The following is a 14,971-nucleotide window of genomic DNA, read 5'->3' as shown; positions in this document are numbered from 1 at the left end:
TTCTTTAATGTACACTTTATTCACTAACAGGAAACATTTAACTGACAAAGGAGCCAATGCACTGATAACAATGTGATTCTGTTTTATTAATAATGCATCAAAGTCATTTTTGTGGAACTGTAACGCCAGTGTTAAAACTGACAGGGCCTTTGAGGGAACAAATGAGCAGCAAGGAAAACTTACCTTAAAACCAGGGACTCTAAACTAGTGTTTAAAATGATAAAAAACACTTTTTTTGTAATAAAGTTGTAGTGAATTTGTAATAACAACATCATAACATAAAAAATTGACATTTGTAAGCAAGAAATTTATCTGTGACCTCTTAACATTTCACATTTTGGTCTGTCTGTCTGTCTGTCTGTCTCTCTCTCTCTCAGGGCCATTTTATGCTATTAGCAGTATGAGTAGTCACTTAGGACCCCCAAGCCACAAGGGGTCTCATGAGTACATATATTCAGTACTGTGCAAAAGTCTTATACACTCAAGCAAATTGTTTAAAATAATTTATATTTGGAATAAACATGCTTTTGCGTGTAAACATTATACAGCATTAGCATTAAAGCAAATAAATAATAATGCAGTAAAAGTTAATTTGTTCTCAAAAGGTAGTTAAACAAACACATTAAAACAAATTAAATTGCTATTTTTTGCATTTATGTCATTTGTATTTATTCCAATATTGATGTTTTGTGTTTTGTTTGTTTATTTGTTTTCGAGCAAACAAATGCTTATTACCCAGAGAGACATATTTTTAAATATGATGTTCACATGTGCCTAAAACACTAAAAAACTAGCGCACAGTACTGTTTATATACACACTCATGAAGTAGACTAGAGTGACTTTTTTATTTTATATAATTTTATTAACAATAAAGCATAAATAATGCAAACATTATAGTCCATGGTAGCAATTCTTTTATATGCAGTACTTACTTATAGAGATAATTCTGTCGTTTAAAAACTTGCTCCGGTATATCGTTAAATATAGTTTTATCATGCTTTCTAAAACATTTATTAAACTTATGAAATGAAAAGTAGCAAAATAGCACCACTCGGGGTCCCAAAAAGTATTTCGATTAAGATCCCCAAATGTACACACATGCATATACATATTCGTTCACGTGCACACACATATTTACAGATATACATTCTCACCCACATACACATATACCCACCCATAACACCCCCCCGAAACCCACCCATACATACACATACATAGCGCACTAATCGCGTGCCCCCAGCATAGGAGGGGCCTCGTGCTTAAGTAGCCCTGCCAATCAACCCGTCACCATCACACACACGAGAGAGAGAGAGGGAGAGAGAGAGACAGAGAGAGAGTGAGAGGAGCAGCAGGAGGAGCACGCACACACACACTCTCTCAGCGTCCCACACACCGCTCCAGACTGTCCTCGCGCTCGTCCTCTTGCCACATCTGGATTGCTTTGCTGTCCCGCGGGTTTATTCATCGGTTTCTCTCTCCTGCGCGCGCTCTCCTGGGCTGTTTTTTTTTCTTTTTTTTAATTGTCTAAAGGACATGGCTCTGCCTCAGCTGGGTTTCCTCTACGGGCTGGACGGAGCGCACGCGCCGCCGGACGGACTCTCCGAGGGCGCCGCCGCGCTCGCTCCCCTCTTCGCGCCCGCCTGGAGCGCGCGCGGCTACAGCGGCGCGTTCACGCGCACCGGAGCCGAGCTCGCGCTGCTAGCGCACATGGTAAGACATGCGCGCAAGCGCACGCTGTTTTACTGTTGCTCTTAGTTTGGAGTCTCCACGGTATAGACACGCGCGCGCGCGCATACGCCTCTTTCTTCAGTCGCGGTTTAGAGTCTCCACGGTATAGGCACGCGCGCGCGCACGGTAAAGTCTCCCGCTGCGAGCCAGTTTAAAAGAAGAGTCTGAAGTTTCTGGGTTTGGAGTTTGTTCTGTTGGTGTTGACAGAGTTTAGAGCAGCACGTGACATTTGAGCCTTTCGGTCATTTTCTACAGAAATTACAAACGGCTTTAGTGCAGAGGAGCTCTGATAGCTGAGAATGTGAGCTTGGGAGCATTTACTGCTGGAGCTTTAGTGGTCTCAGGTTTTACAGTCAGTCCGCTTTACTGTCTTTATTAAGTTCAAGTCACAGAGGGTCATTTCGTCCTTACCTGGCGGAAGACTAACACACACACTCTCACGATAAATGGTGCTAAACTGTTGCTGCACTGACCCCCTAAAGGTGCATCTTCTGTGCCATACTGGCACGTACTGTACCAAAGTCTGCTGGAGTTATTATTAATTTTGCTGCTGTTGTTGTTGTTGCATTGACTCTATTCAGTCTGACCTGAGTCCAAGCTTTTATGTATTTATTGTTATTATTATTATTATTATTATTATTATTATGTATAAAAGTTATGTAATGGAAAAATATGCCCATTCCCCAAGGGAAAAAAGTGAGTGTAATATACCCTAAAATCTCCTTTAAGCTACACATTTGGGCCTTGGATGGTACGTTTACACTGGAGGGCTAAACTGTACCTGTTCAGTGCCTTCATTTCTGGGAGTGCACTGAGAAACATGCTCACTGAGTCTTTTATTTAAAACAGAAATGCTGGTGGTCACTGAGCCTGATTAACAATTTATGTTCATCCTCGTATTGCCTAGTTTAGCTTAGATTTGCAGGGACAATGCGCAGCAACAAGTACTTCTGTAAATGTGCCAGTTTAGCCAATTTGGCTAATCTTCAACTGCACTAACAAATACTGATGTATTTCTTAAGGACAGTGTCACCACAAGTGTAGATGAGCCAGAGTTAGGCCCAAAGGCTAATTACCTTCTGTTCTCACTGGACACCCTAAAAGATATGAACACTCAATATATCATAAATCATGTGAAATAAATATAATAAAAGATAAACAATAGCAAAACGCACATCTAAATACTCTAGATTTATACATCATATACACTCTTAAAGCTCGCGCGCGCGCACAAACACACACACACACACACACACACACACTAGGTTAACTAGTGTGAATAAACAAAAAATATAAAACTGTAAGTTCTTTTACTCTGCAGTATAACTGATACTTCTGGAACACTCAGACCTCTCTCACTTTACAGTAGCTGTTCATGTAATAAACAATTCAAATATTCTACTTTTAGTTCATATTAATAATCAAAATCTTCTATATTTAGAACTTACAGCGCTTAAAAACTTGAAAGTGAAATTTTCGCGTAGAAATAAACGCCACAAATAAGTTTAAAACTAAATTAATATAATAAAAAGTCCAAGGTAGCGCTACATCGTGTAATTGGTGCAGTTTAATTAACTTATTTCTTTATGAGTAAATAACTCGGGCTAATTAAGTCGTACAAATGTCATTTTTAAAGGTTGACCGTTGGACAATTTAGGGACTGCGGTCATTGTAACAGGTTGCTGATTTCTGTATTTGCTGTATTCTGTAAACAGCATTTGCGTATTTAAACGCTATAAATTATGACGTTTCTAGCTTTAATTAAGTAAATACTAATTGAGCATTTATTTATTTCGAAGACATTTGAACACAGTTTTAACAGATACAATTTCAGTAAACAGCTTCTACTCATGAGGAGAAAAGAAAACTTCATGGTGTTTTTAGCTTTTCTTTCAGTAATTACTGCGATTGTTTTTAAGTCAAGTTAAAAACACATTTCTACCTGTTTATTCAGCCGTCGTGGATAACTCTCCAAAAATGACCCTTAATCAGAACCTAAATATTAAAAATGTCCTTTTCGGCTTAACCTCGTTCCTCCTCTTTCTTTCTGTCATTAATAAGAGCCGATTCTCAGAGATCCAAAACACTGACCTCCTCTGTGTTACCATCTAAAGACATTAGAGAGCAGGAAGCTTCATAAAACCTGCAAAAGCTGCGAAATTTCTTCTGATTTATCTCTGTTGTGTTTTAATATCTGTTTTTGGCCCACAAATAATGAGTGTTGAGGTTATTGGACTCAAACGTGTAAATTTCCACGTCAATTAAATGTATTCCAATGCAATTATTATATTATGTTGCAGTTTACGTACTTTTTGGCAACAATTGAGGTGTAATACATTTTAATAAACGTGTAACAATACATATTAAAATCAGGAAAATTAAATTAACTACTAACTACTAACCGACTAACTATCGGTAGATTTTCACTAATAATCAAAAAAACATATGTAATTAAAAAAAATGTATTTATTTCTGTTTTTTTTTTCTCTGATTCGTTTCCTTATATTGCGATATTGTTCTGCAGTTTATACTGTCTCGTTTTGTCTTGTTGATCCTGTGATTTATATCTTAGATATTTAGCGTTTACATTAAATACTGGGTGGAATGTTAATCTTTTGCTGTTATAACTTTTTTTAATGCTCAGTCTTTTCAAACCTTTCTCTTTTCTGTCCCCTCAGGGTTCTCAGTATGAGCTGAAGGACTCTCCTGGTGCTCAGGCCGCAGGCCTGGCCCTCCACACCCCGCCTGCTTTTTACCCCTACAGCCACTACCAGTACGGCGACCCCAGCAGGGCTAAAAGCGCCACCAGAGAGACCACCAGCACCCTGAAGGCCTGGCTGCAGGAGCACAAGCGGAACCCGTACCCCACCAAGGGCGAGAAGATCATGCTGGCCATCATCACCAAAATGACCCTCACGCAGGTGTCCACCTGGTTCGCCAACGCCCGGAGGAGGCTCAAGAAGGAGAACAAGGTCACGTGGGGGCGCAGCGCAGATGACGTGCAGGTCGGGTTGTCCGAGAGTGAAAACGACGAGGAGGAGGACAAGAATGAGGAAGAAGAGGAAGAGGAGGAAGAGATCGACTTGGAAACCATTGACATAGACAAGGCTGATGGAGAGCGAGCTGCTCTGAGCGACGAGAAAGTGGAGGAGCAGCAGAACAGCAGGGAAAACGCACAGACGCCACGGACATCACCTTCTCCAGCGATGAAGAACACAGCGAGCCCCGTGTCTGACAAAGCGCAGAGCGCTGGGGAGGTTTCTCCAGGGGCAGCGGCCTCTCACAGGCCCGCGAGCGCAAAGCCAAAGATCTGGTCACTAGCGGAAACGGCCACGAGTCCAGATCACTGCCACAGAACCAGTCTCCCATCAGCCACAGCGCACCCAGCCTTCCTCTCCACCAGCGGCATCTACACGTGCCAGGTTGGAAGAGGGGCTAACTGGGCCTTCCTCAGCGCGAGCTCCCTTCTAGGGGTGCGCTCCATGCTGGGAGGAAGCGAGAGTGAAAGCAGCCAGCACGCGCAACGCAGCGCCGTTACGCACGCCGTTACGCACAGGCCGCCGTGCGTAAAAGCGCACGACGAGGAGGCGTCCCGGAGCTTCAGGCCTCAACAGAGCGGTAAGCAATTGTTTGTTTGTCTGGTTGGTTGGTTGGTTGTTTGTTGAGATGTTTATTCATTTATTTGTTCATTCGTTCAATCAATTAAGTTACTCACGCATGTATTTGATTGGTTGTTTGATCATTCATTCATTCATTCATTCATTCATTCATTCATTCATTCATTCAGCTCTCCATCACTTCAATATCTGTTAGCTAGTTTTCTTGTTTAGTGGTTGTTGTATTGTTTTGTTTATAATACAATCTGTTTATGAATTTGTTGCTGTGGTGATTGTATTTATATATTTATTCATAAATTTGTTTATTTATTTATGTATTTGACTAGCTAGCTAGGTAACTAGTGTTTAGGTACTTTCCAATCTGAATTTGAATTAGGCAGCATCTCTGTACCCCTGCCTGCAGCTGTTTTATACATAATGTTCATATGTCATTTATTGGATTGTAATCTTATTTATTGTTTGTTTGTTTGTTTATTTTAGATGAAGAAAACGTTGAAAGAGTTGAATCTCCTGCACTTTCACTGAGGGCCCCATTCCCGGTCATTCACGAAAGGTAAGAAATGCACATGTCAGCACCACCAGCTGCGATAAAGTTACACAATGCTGGACCTTTAAAGAACACATAAGAGATCCAGTCTAATTTTATGTGACAAAACAGTCAGCAGGATTTCTGGTCCTCAGAGAGCTGATCCCTCTCTCCTTTCCTCCTTCCCTACAGGTCTCACCACGAAACAGCACAGCGGGCTCTGAAGAGCATTTCCTGAAGACGCAAATATGACCTAGAGTTTACCTAAATTATTAACCTGTATGGATTTTTAAAAAGGCTCCACTTGCATTCAAATACATCAAAAAGGTATTTTATAGCCCTGAAATGTCCCCACACTGTAAACCCGTTTTATTTTACATTTAGCCCAAATCCAGCATGTGTGTGTTTACTGTGTAGCTCCTTTCCATCAATTTTTCAAGCTGAAAAGAGTTATTTGTCAAAGGCCAGTGGGTGTAAATGATATATTTTTGTGTAATAAACCAAATATGATTAATAGTGTGCTGCCTGAACATCTCTGTCTAATTTCCTGTTTTAAAAACCATGTTAAATCCTACTTAATCAGTTAGTACAGATAGTACTGTCTGTTTTGGTTTTTTATATATATATATATATATATATATATATATATATATATATATATATATATATATAGACCATGGTCTAATCATAAAAAAATAAAATGGATTAATTTGATATCATTTAATTTGATATTGAGTCTGAGAGGTAGAAGGAAAAGAAAGACTAAACATAGAAAACACATCATTTAGCTACACATTTATGAGCCCGGTTTATGAAATCATGTATAATATCATAACTCATTTATGTGTGTAGTAGTATCACAAATGGGTTTTCACTATATTTAATCCTCAAAGGCAGAAACTGAGCTTTCACACCAAGAACCTGCTTGAGTTCTCTAAATGAACAAGTACGCCATCTACAGGAGGATCTAAACCAGTGGTCACCAAACCCTTCCATCTCTGTGAAGGTTTCAGGTCCGGAATACAATCTGATCCACATCATCACACTGCGGGATCATGCATGACACCATTCACTTTAAACACATGACGCCAGTGCCAGTGGGGTAACAAGGCATCCTCACTGTTTTGAATGTGGCTAGTGTGCATATAGTCTAGGGATGTGTGTTAACCGAGTACTCGGTTAACAGCTTGAGCCAGTATTTAAGTAATGAAATTACTACTTGGGTATTTGTTATGTTTCATTATGGAAAGACAGAAAAAAAATAAACAGGCTAACAATTTGCCAATTGCACAAAAAAGAACTGTAAAATGTGAGATCATGTGTGCCAGCACTATATTTTGATGGTCCACTGTTTAATAGTCTGTCTTTAACTTACATTATACTAATAGCTATTATATGCAACTGAACTTGAAGTGGATTCTATTAAATCTAACCCTAACCCTAAACCATAAACCTTAACCTTATCTTTAACACAAAACCTAGACCTAATCCTAAACCTCTTACCCTAATCTTGTTGATAATCAACTAGGCACCACCAGAAAGTCTGTTAAACGTTTAAGTTTCTATAGATCATCAGTATAGGACCATTCAAATAAAGTGTGGCCTACTTTACTACTGCAAAACATGAGTGCCTTAACGTGAGCACACTGCCAAGGATGCATTCCTGAGAATATAGCAGAGAAGGCAGAGATATTGTGACAAATCTGGTGTTGTTTTTTCAATAACCAAGCTATCTACTCTAGCTGCTGTTAGCTGTTAGGTCCAGAAACAGTGAAAATATGTTTATCTGACTAAGTAACATGTTGACATCCACTGACAAGAAAAGAGCTCGGGTCGAAGACGACAAGTCTTCACCAGCATCCAACGATGTATGGTTTACTCTGTTAGCTCATTAGCTCCTCTGCAGAGGCAGCTTCGGTTGCTCATCTTACATGAAAAACTACACATATCCATCAGCTATTTCTGAATAATAAAACATTTTAGTCTCCAGTGCTATTATCGAAAAAGTAAGCCTACAGGACGACGTTAAATCTGAACAAAGTCTGTTCTCTCCATTTTTGTTGTAGATTCCTTCCTTCCCACATATCTGTTCGTTCATTCAACTCATATGAACAGTTGAATATCAAAATTATTCAGAATGCACATCTCTAACATGGCCTTAAGAAAATGAGACAAGGCTTGGAATTGGTCATAAGAAGCAGAGGTGATTCACAGGCCCCTCCACAACACGGGCCATATGCAAGTGCATACCTTGCACACACAGATGCTAAGCCACTGGCCATTGCTTAATGTTCTTATAATCTGTTGCTTACCCACAAATTAGCCTGTTCACATTTAACAGCTTAAGGCATCAATAGAATCGTGGTTGTTATTAATGGATTTCTTTTAGAGAACTTGCACATTCTCTTGGATCAACTGGAGCATGTAGATCAACTAAATAAGGCTGACTGTATTCAAAGCCAGCTCTACCTAATAATCAACACAAGCAGCCCCACCATTTGGCCACTAGAGGACCCCCTAACAACTTTTAAGTATTGATTGTAAGCTACCATCATGTTGTTAATAAGATGCTGTAATGAGGGGAAAAACATGTCTCATGAAAAGAGAAGATGAGCAGAAAAAAGTAAAACATATATATATATATATATATATATATATATATATATATATATATATATATATATATATATGAGTTACATTAAGACTGGTCCTGTTACTATCTTTTCTATATTACACATAAATAAAATTAGAAAATTAATAAACATGCCATGACAGAAATAGACAGCTAAAACACAAATAGGACACATTAAATGAGTAACATTAATATATAACATAATATAGTAATATAATGAATAATAAAAATAAAAATGATATAAAATGATAACACTGATCATTCAGAATGATAGCTTGAGGCCTCTGAGCAAAACTTATTGTTGCTTTAATTTTAAACTGATTATAAGATGTAAATCTGGGAGAATGCCTAGGCAGATGGGGGCTTCTCCAAAAAATCCTGCTTAAGGTCCTCAAAATGTCAGAGCCAGCTATGAGTTTGATTAGCATTGCTCCATAATGCTAAAGTCCAGAACCAGCCGGTTCCGAGACAGTTTCTTCCCCTGGGCCATCAGGCTGCTGAACAGCCAGTAGTGCTGGTGTATCAGTCTATAGGCCTGTATATTGGAATAGTGCAATACTAGTGTATATTGTGTATATGTGTATATATTTAGAGTCTGTGTTTATATATTTCTTTTTTCTTCTCATGTTATGTGAGGTAACAGGTAAAGGGATTTAAGCACAAGGTCTCCTTTACCGGTGAGCACAGAGTGAATAATGGAGGCAGAATATGGATTCCAGCTGTTGAAATGCCAACTCACAGCGTGTGCGTGACTGGGAGGGAATGGGGGAGGACATTACACAGGTAATGTCAGTGATAGAAACCATGTTAAGGTATTTTTAGAGAAAAAACAAAAAAGAGCTGTTTGAACTACAGAATCTCAAATAAGTCAATAAGCACCAAATGGTCATGAATGTCAAGAGGAGAAAAAAATCAAACGCACACAAATCAGCTCAAATATAGTCATTCAGCCGAGACATGCTTGGTGTCTGAAGTTTGCTTCTTTAGTTTTGCACTGAAGCTATGAGGCTAATGTAGCTAACTCATAATGGACACTTACAATCCCTGATTAGCACAGTGCAAACTATATGCCTGAAACATCACACGCTTTCATCAGACTGTTTAGTTGTTATGTAATCTCTAATTGACGAATGTGGTCTTTGACACTGTATGACAAACTGTTATCTATAAAAATGGACAAAAGTGCATCACAGGATAAAAAAGAGTATTAGCAGCATTGCCTGTTGCTTGGTGCTCCTGGCCACAACATTTCATATTTTGGTCTCTAAAACATGCAGAGCTTGTGGTCTGAGTAGCCGTTTGTCTTGAAGATTTTTACTACACATTTTTCCATTTTAGCAAACCACAACACTAGTTGATCTTCACAGACTCACAAATATCCACCATTAACAACAAACAACTAACTTTCACCCTCTCGTGACAGATTCTGATCCTAATCCTGATCCTTGAAGTTGGACAACTAGTAGAATTAAAATCAAATTAGATTTTGTCTTTTTGCCAACTGTAGCTTTGACATTACCTCTGTGATGGCTAACGGCTAATGTCACTGCAATTCTGAAGTTTCTAAATTCCAAAGGTTTTAATGAATATTTACTTTCCCAAAGCAACACAAGTCTGTGTTTGTACTGAAGTATTAACTGTAAATACAATGTATAGAAATGTTTCTAAAATTCCCCACCAAGTTATTCATTTTGGCCACAATATTCACTGGTTTTGTGGGTTAGGGTTAGTGCTATATATACATACAGTGCAATATATATATACACTGCCATCTTGGAGCTTGATTTGTGTGAGTGCTTTTCTCCAAAACCACCAAAGCAAGTATGAGATGATGTAGGGCTGCAAGGATGCACAATGTTAATTGGTTGGGCATAGACTTATTGTACTTGTTAGCAAAGATGTGAGTCGCCTCATGTGATACTAAATTGAGTCTCAAGTTTCTGGGGTGTGAGTCAAGCCTCTAGTCTAGAAGAGACTTTTAGTTAGAAGAGAATTTTAGTTTAAACAACTTGAACAGACCAGTTAGTATTTTAGTATTTTAAACACCACATTTACAAACATGTAGCACTTCAGTCTCGTTCATTAGATTGAGGTAAAAGGCTTGTTATTTGAAGCCATATTGAACCAGAAACCACTACAAGCTTTGGGAGAATGTCACTGTAGTAAAGACTATGCATGACACTAATAAAATTGGCTGGAAAAGTCAAACATTCAAGGTTGGAAATAAAAGTTATTATTCATTTTTTACAAGGCTGGTCGTCCTAATTTAAACCGTTTTTTCCTGTTTTTTCTCGGGCTCAGATTTCATGAGTTTTCGTCTCAAATCCAAGTTATATCATGAGTATGTTAACGCTGAGTCCAAGTCAAATCATGAGTCAGTTGATGGGAAGTCCGAGTCAAGTCTCAAGTCAATTAATGGTCCGAGTCAAATCATGAGTCAGTTAATGGCAGGTCAAAGTCAAGTTGCAAGTCAGTTAATCGCAAATTCGTCTCCAGTCATGAATCAGTGAATGGTGAGTCCGTGTCCATCGAGAGTCAGTTAATGGCGCCTTGTCCGCGTCCAGTCACCAGTCAGTTAATGCTGCGTCAAGCCAAGTTGCAAGTTAGTCAGCATGTAACTTGAGAGCAAGTTGAGTCTGAGTCTCTGACCTAAGTCCCCATCTCTGCTTGTTAGCTACATTAGTCTTATAGCTCCAGTTCAAACACCAAACACATCTTGTCTGATTGGCTACATTAGAGCTAAAAGAAAAATTGTGTAAATTTGATGTTAAACTGAACTATTCCTTTAAACTTCCACATGTTCCACTATTTTGTGCATGTTGGACATTAAAAACGATTCTGTGACAGAGCGCGGACGTAGGGCAGCCACATAAACAGTAACTTCTCACATGACGTGTAGTTAACTGAGGAGATGACCTTCTGCTAGCCTACAAAGAAAATAAACCGGCGCCCGGCCAAAGAGGTGATTTGAAAACAAGAGCTGAAGGTTTATATGAAGATAATCTAAACACGAGTTAATTAATTTTCACTGTTTGGAAGTTGTGTTTATACTCGATTGCGGCGCAGGCGTGGTGTCACAGATGCTGCAGCAATCAGAGGAGCTCAGAAAGATGAACAGAGGAGCAGAGACAGACATCCACACACACATCTGGATCAGGTCACTCAAACACACAGCAATGCACATTCTTACTGCGGCACAAACTCCCTGATTTATGGCCCACTGAACCAAACGCACAAGCCCAAAATCGTTAAGCAGACGTTTTGAAAGGCTTTTGGAGATACAAAACGTCAGCAGAAACCCAGCAATACTGCAGTGAAACATAGCGCTGAGTGGCAGAGGGCTGTGTGCGTGATGTAATGTTTGAGCACCGTTCAAACCCTGAGGTTAAACCTGGGGCAGGTCCAAGCAGGGTTTGAAGAAACACCTCATTCTGACTCCACAGACAGACATTGAATATAGAAATTCCATTATTTTGTAATTAATGTAAGAGTCCTTAACATTTCTTTAGGTTCCAGTTGCTCAGCACAAAAATCACATATTACAAAATTTTAAATGCTTTTTTTTAAAGCATTTAAAAATTAAAAGCATTTATTTTTTTTTAAATGGACACTCTAGTCAAAATTAAAAATTTAACCATCACTTCATTTGATGTAAACATGCCTACTCACCTCCTACAGCTGTGCCGCAGTAATCTCTAGAGTGAGATTTTCCAGTTTAAAGACTTCCAGGTTTATGTACCTTGAAGGTGGGAGGAACGTTTCAAAAAAGTACAACTGAAAAACCAAAATAAAACTTGATAAGTTACAAATAGCAAACAGCAACTGTGCATCAACATGCGCAGCAGTGTGTTCTCTATAGAGGATGTGTTAACTTATTTTCACTTAGAAAATCAACAAAACATGTCATTTGAACAGGGTTGCACAAACTTTTGCATATGACTGTATGTCCAAAATGACTAGGAATACAATTTTGTTACAATAACATACATTAAAGATACATTTTTGCTTCTCATATAAAGTTACTGTTGCAGATATATGAGGTTTTGTCATAGTACTTTATAATGTAACACCAACTACATAGTAGTTTATTGACAATGAACAACAATAAAGCATAATTGACTTTCTAAAATGATATCACATCATATCCACATAGTAAGAGTCATTTTGTTTAGTGGTATCACCAATGGCTGGACCTTAATTGTTTCCATATGTGTGTGTGTGTGTGTGTGTGTGTGTGTGTGTGTGTGTGTGTATGGGGCGGCATTATTCCTCACCAAATCTATGGACATGACACTAAATAGAGACACATAACTACGAGTGATATAACATATCAATGCATATTATAATGAACAGTAACATGTACAGTGTAGATTCCTGGTCATATAACACATTATATCCCAGAGTATGTCACTCATGCCACTTAGGCTTAAACCAATATTCACTTCTGGTTTGGAAGAATGTTTTCACTGTTTTTTAACAAGAACACAAACTTGTGGTTGGAATGTAGCATCTCTAGAATCAGGGAAGATAGGCTCCTGTGATTGAAGAGAAATTTTAGATAGGCAATAAAGCATGCGTACATTTGTCCAACTCCCCCAGTTATTAAAGGAGAATCCAAAATTCCTCATAATTCATTCGTTAAGATGTAAACAAAGTCATTTAGAGTGGTTTGCTGTGTGGAGAAACTTGCCGACTCAGATTTCTCTACAGTGGTCGTAATGGAAACCAGGGCTCACAATGTCTCTATCACAAATATAGTCATTTTATGATCTATTTACATGAGCAGTGAACCTACACGTGTCTTTTGAATTTTTAGACGTAATGTTAATAATACGTGTTGAATTTTTTTTAAAAAAGTTTTAGACCAAAACATTATTGCAAAACTGCCGTAACACAATGTTTCAGGCATCAGGCAGTGTATTTGGAATCATTTCATGTTATACGTTTCTGTGAAAGAGCTCTTAGAGGAATTAAACTCTTCAGACGTCTGGTTCCTATCACCACTACCACATCCAGTTCTGACTTTGTAAGTTTCTCTATCCTTTTGCATTTTACATCAAACCAATTTGAATGATTTAATTATGCAAAAATTGTGAAAAAAAAAAAAACTGTATGGGCTGTCTGTTAGTGAATGTCTTACTGGGTAAAGATATAGTCATAAATAGATGTCTCTTTTATCTTGGAAGTAAGGAGACACTTCATACTTTATACAAACATGAATCATCACCTTAGAGGAAGCTCATTAACCCCCTAATGGCCATGGCCCACGGGTGGGCTCAAAGTTTTATTACACACTTCTATGACCTAAGAATAGCTCAGCCAGTTTGCAATAAAGTCCCTGTAGTTACTGAATAATAAGCCTTAGTACACTATATGGACAAAAGTATTGGGACACACTCATTGAAATCAGGTGATTCATTCAGTCCCATTATACAGGTGTATAAAGTCAAGCTCCTAGCCATGCAGTCTGCCTTTACAAAACATTTGTGAAAGAATGGGTCGTTCAAAACCTCCTCATCAGCACAAAATCTGTGCACCAGAAGCTTCACTGCATGGGTTTCCATGGCTGAGCAGCTGCATGCAAACCTTACATCACCAAGCACAATGCCAAGCATTAAATGGAGTGGTGTAAAGCACACCGCCACTGGACTCTGGAGCAGTGGAACCATATTCTGTGGAGTGATGAATCACGTTTCTCTATCTGACTGTCTGATGGGTGAGTCTGGGTTTGGCAAATGCCAGGAGAACGTTACCTGCCTGACTGCATTGTGCCAACTGTAAAGTTTGGAGTAGGTCCTTTTCTGTTCCAGCATGTCTGGGCCCCAGTGCACAAAGCAAGGTCCATAAAAGCCTGGCTTGGTCAGTGTCTGATCTCACAAATGCTCTTCTGGATGAATGACCAGAAATTCCCACAGACACTCTCCAAAATCTTGTAGAGAGCTTCCCAGAAGAGTGGAAGCTGTTATGGCTGCAAAGGCAGACCAGCTCCATATTAATGCCTATGGATTTAGAATGGGATGTCTAAAAGCTCCTGCAGGTGTAATGTGTAGGTGTCCCAATACCTTTGTCTATATAGCATATGTAATAAGCCTGGGATTTTAAGGGGTTAATGCTGTATGGTTTGAAAATGTTATTAATATCTCCCAGGAAAGCTGATACAACTATCAGTATAAATTGTAAACAGTGATGTGGACAGAGTGCATCCTTGTGGAAAGTCATTTGTCAGACAATTAATTAACAATGTATGGTTGCACCATTTTCTTTATGCGCAAACTCTAGGAAATTATTTTTCAATGTAGATTTTTTTTTGCTGATTTAGTACTTTGACAAAACCCATTTAAAACAGCGTTTCATCATAGTACATGTCCCGGCTGTAGTCTTTCTCACTTTTTCTCCTCAGCATATTTTCTTTAGCTTTTTTCTAAAAAGCTCCATATGTATGTTGAGGTTTACTATCAGTTGGCCCA

General features: G+C 38.8%; 1 protein-coding gene across 1 annotated transcript; it reads left to right on the top strand.

Moving 5' to 3' along the window:
- Positions 1-1,329: 1,329 nt before the first annotated feature.
- On the top strand, positions 1,330-6,357 carry irx1b (iroquois homeobox 1b). The gene is made up of 4 exons (XM_036565641.1): positions 1,330-1,711; positions 4,408-5,347; positions 5,827-5,899; positions 6,065-6,357. The coding sequence occupies exons 1-4, from the start codon at positions 1,535-1,537 to the stop codon at positions 6,108-6,110; spliced, it is 1,236 nt and encodes a 411-aa protein (XP_036421534.1). The 5' UTR covers positions 1,330-1,534; the 3' UTR covers positions 6,111-6,357.
- Positions 6,358-14,971: the final 8,614 nt, after the last annotated feature.

This window comes from Colossoma macropomum, unplaced genomic scaffold (genome assembly GCF_904425465.1).
Source record: "Colossoma macropomum unplaced genomic scaffold, Colossoma_macropomum, whole genome shotgun sequence".
NCBI classification, from domain to species: Eukaryota; Metazoa; Chordata; class Actinopteri; order Characiformes; family Serrasalmidae; genus Colossoma; species Colossoma macropomum.
Note: the sequence above shows the minus strand (reverse complement) of the source record. Positions and strands in the feature narration are given on the sequence as shown.